At 41.4% G+C, this 25,412-nt stretch overlaps 1 protein-coding gene across 1 annotated transcript; it reads right to left on the bottom strand.

Moving 5' to 3' along the window:
- Positions 1-1,864: 1,864 nt before the first annotated feature.
- LOC137296536 (glutathione S-transferase 1-like) lies at positions 1,865-16,414 on the bottom strand. The gene is made up of 6 exons (XM_067828343.1): positions 16,176-16,414; positions 7,079-7,171; positions 6,217-6,332; positions 5,641-5,751; positions 3,289-4,182; positions 1,865-2,911 (listed from the first exon to the last, which is right to left on the bottom strand). Exons 1-5 carry the CDS (start codon positions 16,306-16,308, stop codon positions 4,009-4,011), a joined length of 627 nt encoding a protein of 208 aa, XP_067684444.1. The 5' UTR covers positions 16,309-16,414; the 3' UTR covers positions 1,865-2,911; positions 3,289-4,008.
- Between the last annotated feature and the right edge of the window lie 8,998 nt (positions 16,415-25,412).

Below are 25,412 nucleotides of genomic sequence, written 5' to 3'. Positions count from 1 at the left end.
TTCATTTGTTCTGTGACAAGGTTACGTATCGGTGTAGGGAAACCCTCCACACCCACCAGCCTGTGCAATTCGAGATGGAAGTGGAGGCCTTCAAGTCCACAGTAATCCACATTATGAAGACAGAGACAATGCCGACTCCAACCATCTAGATGACGTATTCTTACTGCGACGGCGCCACTACATACATACACACACGCACACGCACACGCACACGCACACGCACACGCACACGCACACGCACACACACACACACACACACACACACGTTCTTTATCATGTTGAGGAACCGGTGGATAGAGTAGCCCTGATAGCGGAAGGTCCGTGGTTCGATCCCCGATCACGACATACCAAATGACGTTTAAACATGGCCTTTTTTGTTTCCCTGACTGGAGCTCGGCATAAGGGGTCTCTCTCTCTCCACAGCGGCACAAAACCACGGACGTCTACGAATGTGAGATTCACCTTCAGGTACAATGGACCTTGACCGAAGCTGGAGAGGGTTAGCTGGGTATTGATTAAGACTTATGAAGACAAGAGCAAAGAACATCAGCTCCACAATCCAAGCCCTTCAAGTCGAGTTAGAACACCTTCGTCATGTCTTCGTAAAACTTAATCAATACCGAGCTAACCTGGTCAACATATTAATCAACAGCACCCTGAACCCAAAAGGAAAAACTACCACGTCAACATTCAGCCCCGTTCACCATCAGCACACCATATGTCAATACTACCAGCCACCACATCCGTAGACTACTTAAGAAGGAAGCCAACATAGATGTGTTCCAGAGACGCATATCAGTTCAGCATAACGGTAAAGATAATGGTAAACTAGCTACAAGTGACAAAGAAGAACCTCCAGGCATTGTCTACTCTTGTGACTCGTACTTAATAGAAACGTCCGGTCCTTCAACCTGCGAATCAAGGAACCTTCACCACTGGCTTCGTCATCTCTTATCACAACAAGTCTCATGTCAACACACTATACATCAACCTTCAACTATTGTATAAACTCACATCCATGTATATATTTCTCCTTTGTGCATTTGTTTTGCATCTTTTGTTTAAAAGCGGTGTTAGAATCTACACCGAAACTCCGCATCCACAGCAGGAAATAACATCCATAAGTCTTCATCCTCACCATACCAACTTCTAAATTACCACTTAAAGAAGAAACATCATCTCTGTCATGGACTACACAGATCACGTCGCTGTCCTGATCCATCTGCAATGATCCGGGGAACAGGGGAGAGTTAAACCTAACTATACTTGTTGTATAATACGTGTCAGCCATATGGAATACGTGTGGGGTTACCTCCCCTGCTTCACGCGCCCACTACGCTAGAAGCGTTTTAATGTGAAACATTCAAACAAAAACGACGACAGATAAGAATAATAACCTCCATCAGTTTCATGGTGAAATTAGGGAACATGGTATTTCTTTTTTAATTTCTGCTAATTCATTTTCCTTCACTCCCATGAACCGGTGGCAGGGGGTATGGAGGCGAAGAACGATCTGATATACCAAGAGTTGTTTTATGTTGAATGAAACATAATTCGCGTGAGTAATTATTGAATATGGGCTTGGAAATCTTAGAGCTCAACCCAGTGAGGAAATGGGTGTGTACCATTGATGGTGGCAATATTTTACTTTGATATGAAAAATATTTTCAAACAGAAGCGAGGGAAGCACGCTGCCAACATACGCTCGCATACATGAACACTGGTCATTTTGTCTCATACGCAACCCTCTTTGCGTCAAAGTTTGCCCGTGGGGTCATAAAACTAGCCGTGATCGCCTCGGCATGTTATACCACTTGGGTTCGAATCACTGTTCGGACAATATTTTAAAAAAATAAATAATCAAGACTTTTTCAATCATATATTGTTCTTACATGTTATGATTAACATATTTTTCAAATTTGAACAAAATAGGTGAGGAGTTTAAATCATAAATCATATTTTAGAAATTTCTACCATTACACTCATTACAAAAAATACTATGTAGTGGTAAAATCGATGAGCATTGAACTACTGATCGCGATCCTGTTAATCACCTTTTACGTCAAGCATGGGTTACTGAAGATCATTTCGTATCCGGATCTCCTACGTGTGGAGAATGATTTGACCAAAATACCATCTGTGCAACTTACAGATTTCAGATTTTTGAAATGGCAAAATACTTTATGCCATATACATTTTTTTCCAACAACGACACTCTTTATACACACATGCATGCTTTTTTGACGAGGGATTCACCATTTCGCGCTCGTTCATTCATGAAATGGGACGGTCCAAGGACATTCCCAAATTCCCGCAAAGTGACACGTCTCTTGTCAACAACGTACATGGGAGCTATCTGTTGCCATGACCTTTACACAGGATATTATGCGTCCCGTGTCGCGGTCACTTCCTGTGAATGAAATCCGTGAGTGGGCGATCACCAGTGATAGAGCTGGTCAGGAGGCTCACACCTGTAACACAGACCTCCCAAACTGCAGATAAATAATAGCACACTAATTACTTGGGCGATGTTGGTCACCCCTAATTAATGAATAGCCTGGTTCACACTTTAGTAAATATGGAGAACAAGGGACTATGTGGACATCCTTGTCTAACACCAGTGGAACAATCAAAATAATGGATACCACATGCTTTAAACGTATCTATTTCCGAGAGTGGGTTCAGCTCCCTCTGGTGCACGACAGCGCGTGATATTCCACCGTACGAGGTGTACAACCTGAAAGCGGCGCAAAATGCATTACGCTGTCGTGTTTGAGTGTTTGAATCAAACATAGTGCTGGTGTGTTTCAACACGCTTATTTTTCGCTGTTTTTGACAGGGTTTCATTTCACTCAAACTCAACGAAAACTGAATTAGTTGCTTCACTGTATGTATCAATTTGTTGTTTCAAGTGCCCATTAAGCACATATAAAATGTACCTTAGGGTATGTATGACCTCAACGCGTTCCAGTTATTATATGACTATCAAATTCTAGGCTGTTCCCAGACTTTTTGTTTGTACTATATATATATATATTTCCCTTGTTGTATATCTCATGTTTGATAATAGTTGGTAATGGTGTTAGGACATACACCAAAACGTAGACCTATCGCAATAAAGAAGATGTCTGTCCACATAAAAGTGTTTCTCTTCTTCATACTAGCTTCTAAATGCCACTTAAAGAAATTAAAGAAGCTGTCCACCTTAGGGCAACCATAAATTGATGAAGATCAGGTCTGGCCTGACCATCACAGAACGCCATACAAAGAAGGATAGAAAGGTGTCATGTTTTTTTTGTTTATGTTAACTTTGTTTTTATAATTTAAATACATTTTGTCTTCAAAGAACAATGTGAATCGTGCAGCAACAACGATGCCATCAAACATACCCGGACATGGACAGGCAAAGTTCAGAACAAAGAATGAATAAAAATGAAGAATAACAAAACACTCTTTTAAAGAGAAAAGAGGTTCAACAACTCGCTGTCCATTATAAAAGGTAGGAGAACTGTGAAATAAGAAACCTGTGCTCTTTTTAATTATTGTGTCACAAGAATTTCCACTGTAGAGTGGGGCGCATCAGGATGATCATGTTGAACGTATATTCATCGAAACGCTTTGTGGACTCGACACATGCACAGCAGCTGTTCCCACAACTGCCTGATTGCACCCACCAGGCCCGAATGCTTCCGTTGATGTTGACTACACAATCTAAGGTACATACCCGCACAATCTGGCGGCAAGTTTGGAAATAAGAGTAATTTTTCGTTGACTGGAGTCCACGTCGGATCATGCAAAATACGCAACTAAGTTACAAAACCAGTTAAGATAGTCCCGACATGGGAGACTGGGCATCAGTCTATAGAATTGTCAGAGTTGTACGTGGAATCGATAAGTTGCCATGATAGTACTTGTTTAATGCTTCTGTAGTGTAAATGATGAAGATGGTACTACAATCGGATCAGGACTACAAATTATCCCAGCCCAGATTACTTTATCTGTTGTCATTTAGATCTTGTTCTCTGGTCGGGTGTCTCTGTATTGTTTGATATTGGGAATGGATATGACAGCCTGGTAGTTTCTGGAAAGGTTGGGGTATTTGCTGGCGAATGTCGCTTTGACGTCTTGGTTCTGCAGAACAAAGTCCAGGGCGTCCATCACGGCCAGGTCAGCAATGGTTACCTGTTGGAAGACACAGACGTGAGTGAGTGGGTTTAGTTTCATGCCGCACTCAGCAATATTACAGCTAATGGCGGCGGCCTGTAAATAATGGAGTATGGATCAGACAATCCAGCGATCAGCAGCATGAGCATCGATCTACGCAACTGGGAACCGATGACATGTGTTCAACCAAGTCAGCGAGCCTGACCACCAGTGAGTTAGTTGGATCCTACAGGGTGTGTTTCTTTCTTTGTTTGAGTCAGTCCTACGTCAAGTATGAACTGCTGAAGATTATTGCAACTGGGATCTTCACGGGTCCGGAAACATATGACTTGATACAAGGAAAAGGTAAAACTTTTGGAGCAAAGCTAACAAACCCATCTTCATTAAATCAGTCTTAAAACATTGCAGAAATGATCTGTATCTCGTAAATTTTCCAACTGAATGATTTGTCTTCACGCATCGATTTGACGTCGGTTACACGCAAAGAGTACCAGCTAACATACTGTCAACTACTGTCGGCAATACAAAAAGCCTGTTTTTAGGCTGTTACTCTGTATCCCTCAAATTTATACAAGTGCAAATAGGATATGTCAAAATAATTCACTTCGGTCTAATTGGGAATTCAGTGGTATGGGTAAGGGGATATCCAGAAAAGCATGTTTACTCGTAAAATCTGGCAAAACTGAAAACACGATTAGCTGCTGAAAACAACGGATCAGACTTTACATGTAGATGGCAATTAGGTCGCTCAGCCAGGTATGACGACGGATGGTCACCTCACCTGGCATGAAATGCATGCGCCGCCTGCTGGCACAAGGGGGTCATCTCCAAGATATTTTCTGCTTTTTCATGTGTCTCATCTATGATTAACATCTTACGTGTCGTTCTTCCATGTAGTTTACGTTAAGATATCTAAAAGAGTATGATACCTGATACCCACAGAAAAACATGGTATTAAATGTCTAAAAATATATGTGTGGCATGACCACCCGATGATCGACAGGACTGCATATTCTTAAATGTTAGGACACGCTACTTCTCTAGTTTAATTCCCCCATGGGATTATCATATGTTAGGTGATATCTCTATCTCCAAGGTCGACCCCAAACCCTACAACCCCTCCTGGGTTTTGCATTTGAGACGACCCCTCCGACCTGTTTGTTACAGTGATAGTGAGACTCTATGGTAGCTACATCCTTAGTAGTTTCAGCATAAAAGTTATTATCTTGTACGTCAGTTATCGTTTATAATGAAGCCAAGTCTAATTTCCAAATGGACATGTAAAAAGTGCATTTTGTAATACAATATCATCCCACACTAATTTGCATAAATCAATGGTCTGTTTCAAATAAGTCACTTTGGACGTTGAAAAAATCCGCTTTGCTCATTCCTACACTAGTCTCAAGATAATGTGGAGATATCAACGTCGTTGTCAAGTATCAGTCTCATCAACTGGTACCAATGTACCCAGCTCACCTCATTTCCCACCAGAAAGCCGTTACCAGAGGTGTTGCCCTTCACCTCGTTGTCCCACAGTCCGAAAAACTTGGGTACAGTCTCTTCGAAGAAAGCTTTCTCCAACTCAGCCTGAAATGACAGAAAGGACGCACGCAACATATCTAGAAATGTTCCATACTGTCATTATTGCTCCATATTGTCATTAGTGACCAAATGTCGTTTTCTTCTCAACCACTTTTACAGAAAACAACAGGTTTGTGGACATGACGAAAATGTCCAAAGGAAATGAACCAGCCAATCATCGCTGGCCGTCCGCAACCAACCAGCCAGCCAACCAATCAGCGACTCCGAATGATCTACGGAAGCATTGCTATATCATCGCGGGGTTTAAGCTGACGTTCACTACTGAAAGAGAGAGTTGATTTTACAACTCTTTTAGCAATATTCCCCCAACATCCAGCCTGGGGACTCCAGGAATTGGCTTTACATTTTGTACTCATGTGGAAAATCCAATCAGGTCTTCGGCGTGACGAGCGAACGCTTACACCACTAGGCTACCCCACCACCTCATTGACGTTCACTAAAACAAGTTACCTTTTTGGTGGCGTCCTCGAGGAAGAAGTATTTGTAAATAGGTTCCTTCATGGAGCGAGTCTGTTCCGTGATGTAGTCCGCCGTCAAGCGATCAAGCGGGGTCTTTCCTGCCAGACCTGTGCGAATGACAGAACGAGTGAGTGAGTAAATGAATTAATGATCATGACACTACCACTTTGCCACTTCGATTAATCAACGTTCACATTTCTTAATCTTTCAATATTTAAGTTTTCCCATTTTGGTAGCATTTGCTGACATCAAGTTATAAAAAGTAGGTACCTCTGGATTCGAGTGATGTAGAAACTGACGCCTCGGATTTACTGTCATTAGTCTCGTCGTTGATAGCAATACTCCAGCAATATCTAAGTGGGGACACTAGAAATGGGCTTCCCACACGTGGAGAATCGAACCTGGGTATTTGACGTGACGAAGAAACGCTTTAACCATTAGGCTACGCCCCGCCCCAAGAGATGGATGGATCAGACACACCAGAGACTGATGCCATTAAGAACATTCCACGCCGTCCAATCAAAATGACACGCAATGAACAAAGTCGCCGAGACTGAGTTATTTACCGAATTTGACGTTTATACGACTGACATTTTCTGGCCAGCATTTTAACGGGGTCGCATGCCAACTATCCCTAACAAAACGGCGGCCAATATATTCTCTTGTGATGGAGTCCAGTTTTGCGCGGCTTTTAGCAATTCTTATGCAATTTTACAGCGGTGGACACTGGAAATGGGCATCACACATTGTACCCATGAGGGGAATCGAACGTGGTGAGCCAACTCTTTAACCACTGGGCTACCTAACCGCCCCATGTATTAGCTGGAAAGACAAGTCTGTACGTCGAACTCACCGTATTCCGCAGCCAGGTATCTGGAGACAGACATGCTCTCTGGAAACTGCTTCCCGTCGATCTCCATCACGGGGAGCTGGCCAGTCGGGATCTCTACAAACAGGGTGAAGTGGAACATTCAGTAATTACAGTGAAATGCCCTTGTGTCGAACTTGGGATAAGTCGAAGATACGAGTGTCTCGAAATCAAACTTTGGCCCATGTCTACAGTCATCACTGGGTTTGTCGAACATCGAATATCGCGAATTAATATCATAGGTACTGTCAACTTCGACACAACAGGCTTTGTCAAATTCGACACAACCGTCTGTTTATTGTGCGTAACGGTTTTACGTCTTTGCAGAAGGGCTGCAATATTTGCTTTTGGGGCATATCCTTTTCTCCTCAGTTTTCTATGGAAAATCCTCGATTTGGTGGATAAACGACGTATCTTTTACGACTAAAGTACAACTGACATCGATTCAATACAACGTTGTATTAGTTGTCAACAGAAATGCCACAGAAATTGGTAGAAATGTTTCAGTGTCAATAGATATGACTGACCCGCGATTCACGAGACAAGTTAAAGGTCACATGCAACAAAAACATCAAACATAATTAAAACTCACGTATCACTTATTCATGACATAATATACACTGCTGCTTTTGAAAAAACAAATAAACAAAATTATAAGCGTACAATCGCGATTCAAAAGTGCAATATTTTGTACTTGGGCTTACTTCCCCCGAAACGAAGCCCTCGGGAGACCGAACCCAGTCATAGCGGGTGGATATGCACTCAAGTGTAACGACAATTTCCGATTGGCTGGTTCATTTGCTGATATGCTGAGGGTTCATTATGTGTTCAGAAAGATTACTTGTTTGATGGGCATTTTAGAAGTATAGCCAGTCACAAGAAAGTAAGATTCTTTATGGATAACAACTTCTTTTTGTGTACTTGATGCGTCGTTCCAGTATGGATTCATATACTGTTGTCAAACAAAATCATATACACTAAAAGAAGTCGTTATCCATGAAGAATGTATATAAAGATGTTGGGTTTGGAAAATAACTGTTCTCTGAATTTGCGCTCGATCCAATCAAGAATCATGTCGGTAGAGATGGTAAACTATTGCGTGGCTGGAATCTGTCATTCGTCCAAGTACAAAGCAGGACTTGAAACTGACAAGAGTTTGCACCGGTTTCCGTCAGATCCAGTCATCCGAAAAAAATGAATGTAGTATGTTTGCAACCCACAGACATAAAAACATGTCGTGTATCACACGTGCCTAATTACATAATGTGTCAGACACGGGACTCGGGTGCATGAGTCATAAATCAACTTGTTTTCTTTATGTCGTATAGTCTGATAGGTGTTACGTTCAAATTGCACGTGGTCAATGATTGAAGCTGAGTATTGCATGTTGTCTTTAGCAGACACGCAGACAGACATATAGGTGTGAATAAACCAGACACTGGGCTTTCTCTGTGACAGAGACTGCTTACCATATTCAACAATTTGTTTACGTAACGAGTAGATTATTTACTTGTTTGTGTACACAACCAAGATTAGACTACTGCTCACAACCCCAGACGCTGGGCATGCATACTGTTTCAAGCTCCGCGAACCTATTCACTGCGCATGCGTTATGAACGCAGCGCAGCACAGCTGTTGAACCCCCCAGCGCTGGGTGGAATTTAGTGAAACGTTTGAACTCCGATTTCGCGGGCTTTTTTTCATCGCGTTTTTTCAACTTTATAGGTTGAATTGACATTTTTTATGATTTGTTTCGGTGAGTGCATACCGAAAGGTATCAGAATCTGCAAAGTTGTGTTTTACGTTGCATGTCACCTTTAACCCTCTACATACTTGTTTGTTCAAATCCCTTTGACATTCGCGAAACACAGGTCACGTTCCCTTCCGCCTAGCCCCACCTTCAATTCTAAAGCCCCAAAGAGGCAAGGGTAGATTTTGCCATACTCTGGCATACTCTCCCTTCCGCCTAGCCCTCCCTACAATTCTAAAGCCCCAAAGAGGCAAGGGTAGATTTTGCCATACTCTGGCATACTCTCCCTTCCGCCTAGCCCTCCCTACAATTCTAAAGCCCCAAAGTGGCAAGGGTAGATTTTGCCATACTCTGGCTCCTTATCAATTGATAATGAATTATTTGTATCTGTCAAAATTTGAGACATTCAGAGACTAAGTGTAAAACTCACAAAGCACCACTTTAGTATGTGATATTATTCAACGTTTGTCCATAACCTTAAAATGATGCCCTTGAGACCCTGATCAGAATGTGTAGGCCTTACATTTTACCTACAATATATTAAGAATTCCCCAGTAAACAAAAACTATGACTAACAACCTAGGTTAAAAGTGTGTCCTTAACTCTTGTGATTGACTAGCTTTAATTTCTAACTTGAAGTTACTGAATATTTTCTGAAAAATAATACTTTTAGTTACTGGGGATGAAAAAGCTGTCGGTCATATGGACCTGTAGAAAACAAAAGTTGTGGGTCCGTGTGGCATCCACTCAACTTCTGGCCTAAGGAGTGAGTGAATTTGGTTTTACGCCGCTTTTAGCAATATTCCAGCGATATCACGGCGGGGGACACCAGAAAATGGGTCTCACACATTGTACCCATGTGGGGAATCGAACCCGGGTCTTCGGCGTCAAGAGCGAACGCTTTAACCACCAGGCTACCCCGCCGCCCCTCGGGCCTAAGGACCGACGTTACTTTAGAATGCTGATATGAACGTATATTGTTCATTTTCTACGCCTTTGGAACTTGTCTCGCTATTTGGGGGGAAAGTGTCAAACATTTACGTTTATTATCTTCAATTTACTCGCCCCGATCGAGCAGCAGTATACTGTAAAGGGTCTGATAAAAATACCGCCCCTCTTCTTACGATAACTTCACTATTTTAGTGTTTATATTAGAGGTAGTACGTTCTAATCTTAGAACCTATGTCAACACACGTCTGGCTAACACAACAGAAGTCTCTGTGCTTGCCAACTGTGAAAAAAGGTCAAGTTGAGTTGAGACCTGACTATCGACCCCCTACGTCAATGTCCGATGTCCATCCACTGGCGCGTACCATTGTGAAGAAAGGGGTAGTAAGTGGGTGGTTCGGGAAATGTAGTACAATGGACTGGTGCACATGCACACGCTCTCTCTAAATGTAACAAGTCAATTGCTTCAACAAAATCTTCAGTCTCACTTATTTGTCTTTAAACGCGTTTTATGATTCAACTTTATGACTCAACTATCTTGGACTACCACTAGTGACTAGCGGGATAAATGCAGCTTTGACCCCCATCACAACATGTGACTTTATCTGTCTACTACTATTGCGAAATCTGTTTCAGGGAGATCGAGCAACGTGACGTGCCTCATGACCCTTACGTGACCCTAGTTCATTCTTGGTAGATAGGGGCGTTCGCTCGTGACGCTGAAAACCCGGTTCGATTACCCACTAGAGTTGAATGTGTGAAACTCTTTTCTGGTAACCCCTGTAGTGATATCGCTGGAATATTGCTAAAAGTGGCGTAAAACCACACTTTCAGTCGACACATCCACATGTAAACTTATTTTTCAGGCTCGTTGACTTGGTTCACACGCCAAACCAGTAGCGGAATCTATGCTCATGCTGTTGATCACTGGATTACAGATAGATTGTACCATTCCCAGTCACTGGACTCTCGATCCGTCTTCAAAACGTTTCCTTTGAATGAATCAGGAGTGCATGAGTTTAGTTTTACATACCGTATGATAACATTCAAGCAATATGGAAGGGTACACCAGAAATGGGCTTCACATATTATACCCATTCGGGGAATCGAAATTGGGTCTTGAGCGTGACCAGCGGACACTTAACCATTACGCCCTAATCTCCCCAACTGATAATGAAGGACACGGTGCCCCATCGATCTGTGTCTGGCACTTGACAAAGTATGCGCTGCTGCAAAACGACTGTTGCACCACACCCCGTGTGCACCACACTGTTTGAACAAAATATTAACTCTGGTTGTAGCTCGTGTTTGTTTAACACGGGGTAGCATGGTCTCACTAATGCACAAAGTAATTACATTTACGTTGCAGACAGAACATGTTCACACAACGTTTACTGTATTCCATTAGGTTTGGAACTCGGGTATATATGACCATAATTGCTTGTATTCCGTTAGGTTTGGAAATCGGTCATGGGATTTTGATTACGATTGCATTTATTCCGTAAGGTTTTAGAACCAGGCAGTTTTGATCTCGTTTCACTGGAACACGGAGGTTGGGTCCAGTTAGGATGGATCTCGTTTGATTGGATCCCGTTAGGCTGGGACCCGTTCGTCCGCAAATTCCCTGTTCCGGATGGTTACCGTTGGGCTAAAAAACGACCCGGGACGCATTAACGAGGTGAGCCTGACATTTACAGTGCATGTATCAGTCATCTGCGCTTCTTCTGTAACAGATTAAACTTTCCAGGTACTAGGTATTTGTTTTACTCATCACAGGTCTGAACAGGCTTTCAGAGTTTTGTTGTGCCAACTTTCAATTTTATCGCTATATTTGAAAGCTTTCACTTTTCATCACTCTTGAACTTTGTCAGGGCTGTTAATTGAAGCTGTGATTTACATGCATCGTGTCTGAAAACGTTTTTTTCTTCAGCGTTGTGTGTCGGTTTTCAGTCCCGTGTGTTTGTCATGGAAGTTTTTCGAGCCATGAAATATACGTTTCTACTTCCTATCGATGGAGTGAGTGAGTTTAGCGTTTAGCATTTTGCAGCAATAACATATCGTGTGACACCAGAAGCGCGTTTCACACATTCTCCGGCGACCGAGCGAACACTCTAACCACTAGGCTACCCCACCGCTCCCTGTTGTAATTCGTTGTATTTAAAGGTTCAGGCAATTAACGTCGGGCATTCTGGACGCTGGTCTTGAATCCACACAGGTTGTCCAGACAGATAACCACATGTCCAGATATTCTGAGGACACCACGAGCCGAGATAGTTATATGTCAATGTCACAACTTGAGAGACAAAAGTAGTCGGTCAAGGACAAACAAACACTACACGCACGGACAACGACATCGCACCCTCCAATCTGTGTCCTTGCATAAGAGCGACTTTCAAGATTGTAGTTTTTGTGGAAGGCGAATAGCACCTTGACCTTTCCTGTTTATTTACCCTTGTGTATTCCATGGATTAGTATTACGACAGGGATTGTGACAGGAGCTTGCATTGCTGAAAATAAAATAGCCTGGGTCCAACAAGCCTACACTGATATCCATATACATATAAAGAAGGAAAGGGATGTAACGCGCACAAAGTTGTCAAACACCCCACTCTCGATTATGGGCGAATTCTCGGTGGGATATTTTGGAGTACACAGCCACAATTCTTACTGAAATAAAGCCAGATAAATTCCCTTTCGAATAAATCCAACTTTATCAAACTCGGTGCACTATGTACCGAGTAACTTCGCTTGAAACTCGGAAAATGACAACTTTTTCATTTGTATGCCAATAACCTGCCTACGAAAATCATCGCCTCTGGAGAAGAAATACCACGTATTTCTATTAAAACACCCGATCGGCGAAAAAACATAACCTTCCCTTAATCGCTAGATATTCCGCTTTCGTTCTACGACCTCTTACGAAATAGGGTATTCCTTTACCTGCAATACACGCATTTATTGTGAAATTAGCGGTATCGAGTGATCGAGTCCACCATGTTTGCCCTTCACATACATAAATAAAAAGAAAAAGAAAAGAAAAAACAAACACGCACGCACTGACACACGCATTGCTATAACTCATATTTGAAGAAGTTATATGCCTCACTAACTCAAGTTAAACACCTAAGGTGTTTCTAAGGTAACAATGTCACGTTTGTTACAACTTTACCCCGTGGACTCCAAATTACGTTGTCACAACGTTGTGGCCTGACGTTGTGATACGTCATTTTGACGTCGCCACAATGTAACGTTATTGGATGCTATATTTTATGTTGTCTTCACTTACATTCAACGTTAATAGTTGAACAGTCTCCCCAGCAGACCAGTATTATGGCATTTGGAAAGGATGGACGTCTAGCGCGAAATGGAAAATGGTGTTATAAGGCAAAATTGTCTTAACATACAAATATTTGGGAGTAATCCGGATATGTATAAATTCAGAAAGCTTCTCTCTTCGATGAGAGGTAACTGAAAATTATGCAAATATTTATTTCAGAATGATGAAATGAGACTCAATTTTATTAACACTAGAAAGATCGACGTAATGTAGATTATGTGTGAAGTCATGTATCACCGTAATATCCACACATGCTCTTTCAGTATATAGTGGGAAGTGACCTCCATGCGAATAAAGATTGCCATACGACTCACTGTTTTTTTTTCTTTTTTAGTTGGGGGTGTCTTTGTTTGACGTTTAACGCTGCATTCAGCAATATTGAAATTATATCACTGACTAAATACTCGAGTCAGTCTGGACCAGACAACCCAGTGATCAACAGTAAGAGCACCACTCTATGCAACTGAGATACGATAACATGTGTTAAGCAAGTAAGTGAGTAAGTACCCGTTCCTCTTGGTTGCCTCGTACGACAAGCTTGGGTATACTGATAAGCGGCCCCAGTGAGGTGAATCTGAACCTAAGGAAATCTAGATTTGCTTCACTTGGGTGAGTGAGTGAATGGGTTTTACGCCGCACTCAGAAATAGTCTAGCTATTCGACAGCGGTGTGTAAATAATCGAGTATGGACCAAACAACCCAGTAATCAATAGCATGGGCATCAATCTACGCAATTAGGATATTATGACCTACAGGGCTCCTGAAAAGGGCTGTATGAGCGCATGTGCGGATAATAAATATGCATCATACGGTATGAAATAATTTAGACAACATAGCAGTCACGCCCCACTGCAATGGTGTGCGGTCGTAGAATCATTTACGGACGTGTTTATTTGAAAAACGTATTGTTATTGCTTGTTGACCTGTTACACAAGCGTAGTAATGATGAGGTGCACATGTGAAACGAAATACACGATTACTGATACTTTAGTAAATTCCATTCAGTACTCCAAATGTACCTTAAGGGTTTAAGTAATCCTATATTGAAAAGTCTGGAGCCCTGGACCTGTCAACCGAGTCAGCGAGCCTGGCATCAAAGCCTATCAAGCATTGGTAACTGAAGGTCAGTTATAAACTCGTGTCCTCACGAGGCCCCCGTGTGTTTGAGCAAGGGAAAAGACACACCCCTACCCGTGTTGTAAATGAATTAATCAGGGGACTATTTCCCCTGAGTTTTCAGACTGAGTAAAAGGGTTATGGGAAATGTTATGGGAATGTTTGCAGCAAGGCGATTTATCACCGGGCCCTAAATTGTTACATTCGAATACAGATCACCTTTGTGCGAAGGAGTCCTTTCGCACGCTCACACCAAAAAGAAAAACGTGACTGTCTCAAGGCGACCATTCCTAAAAGGAAATCTTTAGAATATTGAAGTCACTCATGCAGCTCCTTGATATGCTGGTAAGTAGTCGTTGCCTCGGACTTTTGTGAGGCTTCAGTATTTAAGTTTAATAGTCATTAATGCTCTGATTATTGGACATGACAAAGTAGACTACTTCACAGGGTATGTTTGCCAACAGCAAGGACACGTCCGGTCCAATACCTGGAGATTTACAACACAAACAGCGCTGCAATCGCTTTGTGACGCCGACCCGGGTTGGTTGTACTCTATACGTACAGGAATATTCCGAATGCCAGCATGGAAACCGACTGAACGTCTGTTGTGGCATGTCATCATGTACACAGTATCTGACTCTGACGTTTCAGTGACAGATAAGAAACTTCCATGCAAACGAGAGAAAGAAAAATAAATTCTACAATTCGTTATTCGACTATTCGTGATATCATGAAAAGGATCTTGATCCGTGTGAACAATTACTTTCTACGACCACTGTGACAAGACAGAGACACATTATTTCACATTTATTCAGACCTAAAATGCAATGTAGACACAATTATGTTGTTGTTCACTGGCGTGAATATACATCTTAAACTTAGGAAATGGGACAGTTTTATTAGACTGGACTGATATATTATTAATTATATGCACGATTACTAATCACTATGACAACAATGTCTATGCACGTGGGCAAGTGGCCTCCATATGAATGTGAGATTGGTAATTTTGTCATATTTACTGAACAGCAAAAGAAAAGTTTCGAAAACTGAAGACTGAAACTGTGATTGTGTCTTCTATTTACAAACTTCACAAATAAACTCCACAAAACCCAGTAGCGTTTCTTTTGCTGTGCAGTATACAACCCAGTGTCTTACGCGAGTTGATCATCGGAAAATTTATTCCCCACGTGTATTTGGTGAATTGATGGTGAGAAAAAATCCCTGTTACATGAATTCGTTGGGGGAAAAGTCCGCCGTATCTTAGGTAAATTGGTTAATGGAAAGTTTCGTGTTATAAGTAATTTGGTCAGGGGAAAGTTGGCACTGGAGCTCGAGCTGACGTACAAGAAAACTTCGTTTTGAACGCCGACAACGACAAAATTCTAAATTAAGTTTCAATGTCCAACATGACAAGGCACTTTCAATCATAGTGAAAATATATACAAGTATATTGTTGCTGCCAACTGGAGTGTGTCGGAAATTTAACGATCGGGTGACACAGCTGTAGGGGAAATCTATAGGCCAAAGTGAGTTTCGTTTAGTTTTACACTGCACTCAGCAATATTCCAGCTATATGTCAGCGCTTTGGCGAAATGGATGCCTGACAGGGTTTATAAAGCTCTCGTTAAAAAGGACAGCGTGTTTTGACCTTTGACTTCAACACCAAATAATGGATTCCGTTTGTTCAATTCAGATCTGTATTTTTGTTTCTATCTATAAGTTCGGGCATCTTATGTTCGTACTGCACGGAGTTCGAATTAAGAGACATTTTATACATTTTAACTTTTCTGACATATGCGTATTATATTGAGACGAATTCTGTTTTCTTAATTAACACGTGATTTTCAAAGAATGTTTCAGAACCAACTCAAAGTGACAACGTGAAATGAACTATAGATCCTCGTTATTACGCTATTCCCCAAACGTACCTTTCTTTAACGCGGGCCATTCGTCGAATTCAATCCTCTTGTCTTCAAATGGAACCCCTGCGCATTGCAAGACAAGTCTTGGAATTTCACCCCGACCCCTGACATTGAAGTAGATGTATTTGTACGATGGCATCGTGGAAATTGTCACACTACTAGCAGACGAGCGTTTCCTTTCAGGGTCTGTCGTGGTGTGTCAACTGCTGCAGCGAGGCGACCGGTGTGGCAGAAAGTCACGTGACACGAACCTCCACGTGATGAGAGATTTGGCTCGGTCGCCTAGTTTCGCTATCTCGGAAAGTTTGATAAGATACAGTTCCAATTTACAACTTTATACTGTCAAATGCAACTTTACTCAGCAATGCCAGGCATATGCACTAACGCTAACTGTCAACGCTAACTCACTTTATTCTCATTCCCTTCCGCTGGCACAGGGCTCGATCTCTGCAATGCTTGTAGGTGTAAATAAAGCAAGTCTAGATTCTGTCAAAAACCTATTGTTTTACAAACAAAGCGTTAATGTAACGCAGAAAGGACCTAGATCACTTTCGAAACGAACTACGATTTGGGTTGGTCACCGCAAACTGATTCCTGGTGGAATGAAAATCACGGTCATTGTAGCATACAAGTGCAATGGGCCATGAATACTGAATACGAGCTCACGGCAGCCTGCATTGGGGTAATAATCAAGTTATTTATTAGTTGCAACCCACGACATACTTTCCTGCACCTGTCATAGATCAGAAATGATACCATCAGGGCAGTTGAAAGCATTTTGACAGTTTGGCTGAAGCGCCAAAACTTTAGCAGCATCCTATCGCCCAGAACTCGGCTTCTCTACCCATCCATTCCACGCATTCCTCGGCTTTATTTCATTCTTATTTTAGCTTGTGATATCCGGTCCCCACTTGATTGCAAGCTATAGTGAACACTTTACCTGATACCAGAGACCATATAATAGATTATTATATGGTCTCTGCTGATACCATTGGGGATCAGAGTTAACAGGAATTTTTCCCGTATGTATTTTTAGAAACCGCTTCCACGCTTGATCACTGTTTACCGCCTTGACGTTCACCACAGCCTTGTTTCCAGGTGAGAAATAGTTCAGTTTTCTTTATCGTGCATTAAGATTAAGCTATATTACATCAAATGCATTATATTACAGTAGCTTAATTATTTTCTAGAAATATTTTCCAGTTTAAACATTTTCTTCTATTATCATGATTATGTGTGTCATCTCTGGGAAGAATATTTACCCAAATATCGTAGACATCATTCTCTTCCCACAGAGGTTACTTGTCATATCTTCCTACCTACGAATGCGTAGGCATATGTCGTTGGCATTTTGGAACAGGGTTTATGAGAAATATTTATTATATTCCTTGAGTTATGTAAAGTGAAATAGCTCTCTAAAATAATGACATACATGTAGTTGTCAATAGAAAGGAAATCAACGCAGTTCGACCATTGTCTTCATGGCCACCAACAGCGAGTCATTAGCTGCCTATAATTAGTTAGATAAAGTCCGGTTGACCACTGAAGCATGACATTGTGGATGAGGTGCGGGATGCTGCAGAAACACCTGGCCAAATACGCCATGTGACAGTCTGATCAGGGCCTGAGGTTAACTTTAGAGTGCTTTGTGTGAGTCAGAGGACTGGACCCTCGGACAGCGGCTAGGCAGGTTGACTGACCATCGCCTCCCTAAATGCGCCCAGCCCTTGTTACAACATCATGTAGTTGTATACCGATTATATCATGAATAAAGTGTTGTGGACCCACTGATGGACTCCTGCATTTGAAGAGACAGTTATCCCATCAGCAGCCTGGGATACAAGCCAAAAAGCAACTCTCAAAACCCATTTTCTAAAATAAATCTCTAAAAATACATAATTCCCATAACTGGGACTCTGATATGACCACATTAAGAACTTTAGCTATCGACGACAGCAACGTACTTGGAAAATAATCATACAGTTAAATATTATCAAGGCAACCTATCATAAATGGGTATTATTCTATTTCCACAACCCAGTTAAGTGAGTGAAATTCGATCGATTTATGTCGCTCTCAGCAATAACCTAACAAACTGAAACCATTTATGTTTTTCATCTTTGTACTTTCTTTGATTTCTTCAAGATCATAAAATGTATTAACTGACGATCTTCACCTTTATGAACCCAAGGAGCGAAGAGGCGCGCTTGACAGTAAAGCACCTTGATTTGGTACCTAAATGTAGAAACAGAACCATTCCACAGTCAGTGGTCTAACCTCGGCAAAAGGACGCAGTCCAACGTTCGTCAAAGCTGAAAATATACAGTATACAGGACGCAGTTTACACGCTAGTCTAACTAACCATAGTGAACTTTGAGAGGTATTTAGCAGTTGGTGTGCTGAACAATGGGGGCAGTTTTATGGATGTGCAGTTTCTTTACTATAATATAAAGACACTTATCAAGCACGTGATGTACAATACTGCAGGAAACGCTTATATATTCATCCGTAAAGTTTGTTCAGTAAGTTGATTGATGTTTACTTATTAACAATGATGCATGATGAAGCCAAGTGCCCATGTAAGTAACGCAACGTCAGCATTATAATGCGTCTTCAGTCAAAATATTGGAACATGATTTCTGTATATTAGTTATTGTAAATCTCTCATACCTGTTTATGTATAACTTTTTGGTCAAGGGTCGACTTTCTTTTACTTAGTAGTTTATATGTGTCTGTATATGTGTCTGTGTCTGTGTCTGAGTCTGTGTGTGTGTCTGTGTGTGTCGTTGCGATGCACATATATAGTTCCTTTACCAGACAACAGGTTCGATAATGTATATTTTTATCCAACCTTAAGACGATTTATCCAGTCTCACTAGTTAACCGGCTAATATCAAGTTACCATTAAAATGTGCCTTTAATGATATGCAAGCACAAAAGCTGATCAACATTTTCAATAAAATTTCTGAAATAATTTGAGATACGGAGGTACATATATTTATATCCGTGTACGCATGTGTAGTAGCATTCTAAGTAACGTAGTCTCAGTATTATTCGTTACACTCCTCTACTGAGTCTGCTTGTCGTAACAGGGGCCTAACGGGATTGGTTGACACATGTCATCGGCTCCCAATTGCGCAGATCGATGCTCATGTTGTTGGTCACTGGATTGTCTGGTCCAGACTCGATTATTTACAGACCGCCACCAAATAACTGGAATATTGCTGAATGCGGCGCAAAATTAAACTCACTCACCTCTACTGAGTCTAACAAACCCCAGTAGGAGGTCGCGTCAGGTAAATTTGAGCAACCTATGACCGTCCAATCAAACGCGAGACAACCGAACGGACATAACCAATCAGACAACAGTTACTATTTAGGGTTTGGCGGGACTTCCAAAATTTCCCAGTCATTGACACTAATCTCTCGACAAAAGAAAATCCGCATAAAACATGAATACTTGATCTGCAGCACATACGCTTCTTAGGCCGTTCTGATGACATGGTTACCATTAGCCAATATTTCTGCAAGCTGTCATCCTTGAATATTGGCAATAGTGCACGTGCTAGATTCAGCGACTGACTGTTTACTCACGGTTGACATTGCTGTACCCATTCGTAACTACTCTTCTCTTTCCGTGACCTACACGGAGACTCGTACCCCTCTCGTACGCCATTATTGCCAAGAATCGTGGCAAACCAATCAAATCGCGCGTAGTAAAGCGCATTTCAAACCTGAAAATTACGGAACCGTTGGAGTTTGAAACTTCGCTAAACTATACAAAGCACAACTTAAACATAAACTTTGAGCTAAAGGATAACCCACCTTCAACACTGAAACATATATGTAAAGGGAATGACTGTATTGCTGTTTTGCCCACGAGATGAAGGATATTCTTAGAGCAATCTTCGGGCATTCAGAATTATCTTTCCTGGATGAAAGTACTAGACTGTTTTCATTTCCATGCCCGTTTGCGCTCGGACAGAGCCCAGTCGTAAACATGGCCATGAGAAGGGTACGAGACGCCATCCGGCTTGCCGGAATGACTGTGACGAGTAGTTGCGAACGTGTTGTAGTGTGCTCCATGTGCATCACCCGGAAGCGATCGTACGGAGAATAACATTCCGAAACGTTCTGGTACAAACCTTTTCGAGGTAAAAGTTCAAAAGGTATGTGCGAATATCCATTTTCGCGATTTGATAAGCTGTGTTCTGACTGGTCAATCTCAAAGGTTATCTGACGCGCTCTCCTACAAGAATTTGTTAGACTCAGTAGAGGAACGTAACAAATAACATTGAACCTAAGATTCCGTAGACTAGTGTAGTAGATAAAAATGTCGTACTGTTGCATAGTCAGCATACGCAGTCGTTTGAAACCAACAATTCACAATTAGAGAAATAGTTATTTTACATTCGTTAAAAAATCCCCAAACTATAAAAGTTCCTTCCATTCTAGATGGCAAGGAGCAGACAGTTTTTCCAATATGGAGCTCCATGACAAAATGCTATGGTTTCATCTGATCAGCCCTGACCAGATTGTAATTGAAAGACAGTTTTGCCTAATTCGATTTTACAAATATCACATGAAATATCTTCTGTACTTGTAAGTTTCCTTTAGAAATAGAAGTTTTTAGGTATTTGGTTTCAAGGTGGTTGATGATAATACACTAACTTCATGTTCATAAAATATTTAAATAGAAATTGTTACTCATGGTGACACATTAATCGTCTCCGGGTACATGCAGGACCCATGACAGTTACACTGCAGATGATATGTTACCATATTGAATTTGGACTTGATGCTCAAGGTCATAACGAAATATGCTACAAACAAAACGTATGAGAACACCCTAAAAATTGATAGTGGTGTATAAACGTGGCGAGGTCATATGTATCCAGAGGTAAATGCCACCTTTTGGTGCTAAATGGACACATTATACGACATGTGGGGCAACTGATTTAATATTAGTTGAGTTTGAGTGAAATGAAACATTGTCAAAAACGGAAAAATACAAAACAAAACAAAAAAACTAATCATCACTATGTATGATTCAAACACCCAAACAACAGATTAGTGCATGTGGAAGACAGACTTCCCATGCAGCCTGTCTCCATGTCTCCTCAGAGATGTCTCTGGTCTCCTTTAGTAGAAGTTGCATACAGAATTCAAGGCTCACAACTTCCTCACCATGCCACAGATGCTTCTCCGCATGTAAGATTTCCCTGTCACTTTCAGATTCTATTTTTAGATTACAATGATGGTATATATTAGGTCAAAATTGATGCAACTACTGAACGGAATATGTGTGTCTGCTTGTTGTTTACCTGAAACCATTTGTACAGTGTACAGTCAACCTTCCATTAATAAATGAAGCATGGATGCATTAATTATGCTGAATTTATTTTGATCGGGAGGGGTCGGGGTAACCTAGGCCGCTATGTCCCAAGTTCGGCCCAAATTCGGGGGTGAGACGGAACAGTCACGTGGGGAAATATATAGGTGATTCAGATCAGCATGAGGAGTAGACACCGCCCGTACCATGGTGGATGCTTCCGCACTGGCACAAAAGTGACCTTTTGGCACGTACAGAAGCATATGTTACAGCAATGTCAGAAGATTCGAACTCAGATTCGCTCAGAGTCAGGCACCTAATCGTCAGCTCACAAATCCCAAAATTTAAATATAATATGTGTTACATTTGACCACTTCTAAATGGCATATTAGGTATACATAGCTTTCGGCCGTGGGAACCATACCAGTATACACTTATCACAAAGTCAGCAGTCTAGACTACCAGATGTCCGACTTACATTTTAGTGGAATTCGCGGTGGCTGAGCGGGTTAAAGCGGCTGACTTTGTGCGCAGGCGTTTAGGTGCCAGACCCTGAGGGAGTGTCCCGTTTACCCAAGACTTGCCATGGGTATACGTGTGAAGCCTCGTTTGTTTAATTTGTGGGTGTGTGGGAGGGTTATGTGAAATTTTTAACCCGTGAAGATTCGGGTCAGACAACATGATCAAGTGCTCAGACTCGCTGATTTGGTTGACATATATGCCACCATATCCCAACTGCTTAGATCGATGTTCATGCTGTCGAGCACGTGATTTTCTAGCGTTGATTATGTACCGACCGCAACCATATAATAGGGCGGAAGCAGGGAGTATGTTGTTTGCTAACATCAAGCAAACCTTTCGCGCTTTATTTCAAAATGAAATAATTTTGATTGCATCCATTTCTGAAAATGTTCACTATGCACTAGTCAACATATGTTGTATGCCGTTATCTTTAAGATGCACAAGTTGTATGTTTAGCCGCTCCATTAAAATGTAATTTATGCATTCAGAAGTGGCTTTACCTTATCGGAGATTCGGGCACGTAGGAGATTTATTTCCTTTCCGGGTGTCCACTCATAGGTCAGGTAACAAAGCCAGTTAGGCATTTATTTCATCGAATGTATGCGGCATTCAACTGCTCCCCAAATTGTCTTCACTATCCTTGTATAAGCAGAGTAGTGGCTCTTTCTAACCACTAAAGCATATTTATACCGTGAAGCTTTGGAACAATCGTTTATGGTAGACGTGTGGAGAAAATTTGACGCATCAATGACCAAACATATTTGCTTGTTATAAATCAGGTATTATGTTCCTAAGAGTTCATGATGAGGGAATAACTTGTCATATAATTTCAACTTCAAGGAGATCAAAGATGTAAGCAGTCGTAACTCCTGCAAGGGTAGTGAGTGAGTGTAGTGTTACGCCTTTTTTAGCAATATTCCATCAATGGGTTTCACACATTGTACCAATTTGGAGAATCGAACCTCGGTCTCCGATGTGAGAAGCGAACGCTTTAACCACTAGGCCACCTCATCTCGTGTAAGTTCGATAGGTAGTAAAAGCTTTATATTTAGATAGTATTGAGGGCTTGCCTAACTTGTTTCAGCCATAATATGTGTAAGACCGTTTTTCCGATAACGATAGCCCCTGTATTCACAATTGCCTGTTTCTCACAACCATTGCCGCACAAATACTCTAAAATCAATATCTGACTTACTGAACAGTAGTGTAGCATGGGTGAGTAATGTGACTCACACAGTTAGTCACCTGGGCCCCGTTTACCGTTGCATGGAAAGGAGGGGGCGGCCTATATGTTTGCACTGGGTCAGTGGGAGAATACGTTCACTCATGGACATCATAGGTCACGGGTCTTCTCAGGTAACCCGATAACGGACAGTACGAGGTTAAGTATATGTACAGCACAAACTGCCCGCTTCGTCATGATGAAGAAGTTTCCCATTTGCAACTTGTTGTGATTGAGCGATCTTGCATATACAATGTGAATGCCCTCCCCTTACTTGTCAAGTCCCCGTACTCCTAAGATGGAGTGGTCATTGTACCTCTTGATCCCCATCGTTGCAGTGAAAGATCTCAGTGACAGCCTGGTTCCCTGGGTCTGATGCGCCTGCGCTAACGCTCCAGAGCGTTAGCGCAGGCGCATCAGACCCAGGGAACCAGGCTGTCTCATTGACGCCTCACTGATGTCACGCCACGTTGACAATCAAAAGCGCATGAGAGTTATCTACCTTTCATCAGAAGGGAGACTACCCTCGAAAACTTAAATCTATAACATACCACATGTCAAATACATTGCCGAAAACTACCACCCCACCCCCTACCCAAATACCTGGTTGACATGGACGCACAGCAAGGCCTTAGATGTTTTATGTGACATGTATCACTCATTCATGTGATCAAGGTGATGCTGGTATCCTTACAGACCTCACTGTTGACACATCAAAGGTTGTGTTATCACGACATTTACTCTTATCAAGATTCTGTTGATACAATAAAAGAGTGTACTTATAGATGTAACGACAATATCAGTCAGTAGCTAAGAGATTACATCTTCATATCTTCTCGTTTACAATGTAAGGGTGTATAAAGTGTGTCCTTGGTACTACTTATGGAATTGGTACTATACATAGGGTTGAAATGACACGCTGCGTACTGCGAGAGAGAGAGAGAGAGAGAGAGAGAGAGAGAACATAGGAATTATTCTGACTTTTCATACACCATTATGGGCCTAGTAAAAGTTGCTCACTGTAATATACATATGGCAGTATGGAGCTGACTGCTTAAAGACTCACACCCCCCAAACGAGAACGCGTAATCCTTGAAGTAGAAGGAAGGCTAGAAAGAGTTTCCAAGACGCTGTAGACAATCATCAAATTTCACGAGATGGTGGTGTTTATAAAGCAGCACGTACGCTTTTCAAGCCATTCAAAACTCTACACCAAATCTCCCCTCACCATACCAAACTTTCCTTCACCAAACACAATAACACAATAAATTGCAGGTACCAGTCAACCGCGTAAAGAATTAGCTTTGGTTAAACAAAGGCGGTGGTTTGTTTCGGCTCATGAGGTTATAAAATGGATTTTATATGCGCTTTATTATCTTCGTTGTAAATTGACTCGAGGTTTGGGCTCTTCCGAGTATTCATTTGCATGTAGTGTTACAACTTGACTCCGGTCAGTATTTTTTAGATATGTCCGGATAAGCAAGATTCGGCTTTATATATGATTCTATATTTTGGTTCTAAACACATACCGATACCGTTGTCGCTTTGTCAATTCTCCTGTCTCTAAGTGCCAACGTTGAGGCAAACGACCAAATCCAGGGGAATTAACTCTTGAGTGACTATTGTGACAGTTATGCATAGTAATATCGTCTTCACCTTTTATACTTCGGAATGCATTTGATTTTATTTTTTTCCATTTAGAGATCTAGAGAAGAAGACATAAGCTCATTAATTCTGAGTGTATGTTAAAATGTATGTGTTTATTGTATACACGTACCTACCTTTTATCTCGTTTACTTACATCTGACATTAAGATAAACTATGTCGGTCTCTCAGTAATACTCCGCTGCCGTTAGAATATTACAATAAGGAAGACGATTAGTGTCATAAACCCTATATTAAATGTCACATATTAAAGATTATAAATATTTGAGACATATTTATGTGTAAGTTTAGTAACCGTTTAAGTATACAATCTTCGTCAGTTTACGGTGTAGTTTTGTAATGATATACAGAACAGGCTATTGTCGTAAGCTTTCATACATATGCAGGTCGGTCTTATACATCCATGCAAGGGACGTAATGCAAAATGTGTGTCTGTACAAAGACTTCAAAGTAGCCCGGTGAGCTCAGTAGCAGATTTGTCGTCGTGATTTATTGCGAGTGA

The sequence above is a fragment of the Haliotis asinina genome, chromosome 9 (genome assembly GCF_037392515.1).
Source record: "Haliotis asinina isolate JCU_RB_2024 chromosome 9, JCU_Hal_asi_v2, whole genome shotgun sequence".
NCBI lineage: Eukaryota > Metazoa > Mollusca > Gastropoda > Lepetellida > Haliotidae > Haliotis > Haliotis asinina.
Note: the sequence above shows the minus strand (reverse complement) of the source record. Positions and strands in the feature narration are given on the sequence as shown.

Coding starts and splice junctions, on each gene's coding strand:
- LOC137296536 (XM_067828343.1), bottom strand. CDS start 16,308: ATGCCATCGTACAAATACATCTACTTCAATGTCAGGGGTCGGGGTGAA. Junction 6,333..7,078: donor ATACCTGGCTGCGGAATACG/GTGAGTTCGACG, acceptor TCATTCGCACAG/GTCTGGCAGGAAAGACCCCG. Junction 5,752..6,216: donor TCGAGGACGCCACCAAAAAG/GTAACTTGTTTT, acceptor CTGTCATTTCAG/GCTGAGTTGGAGAAAGCTTT.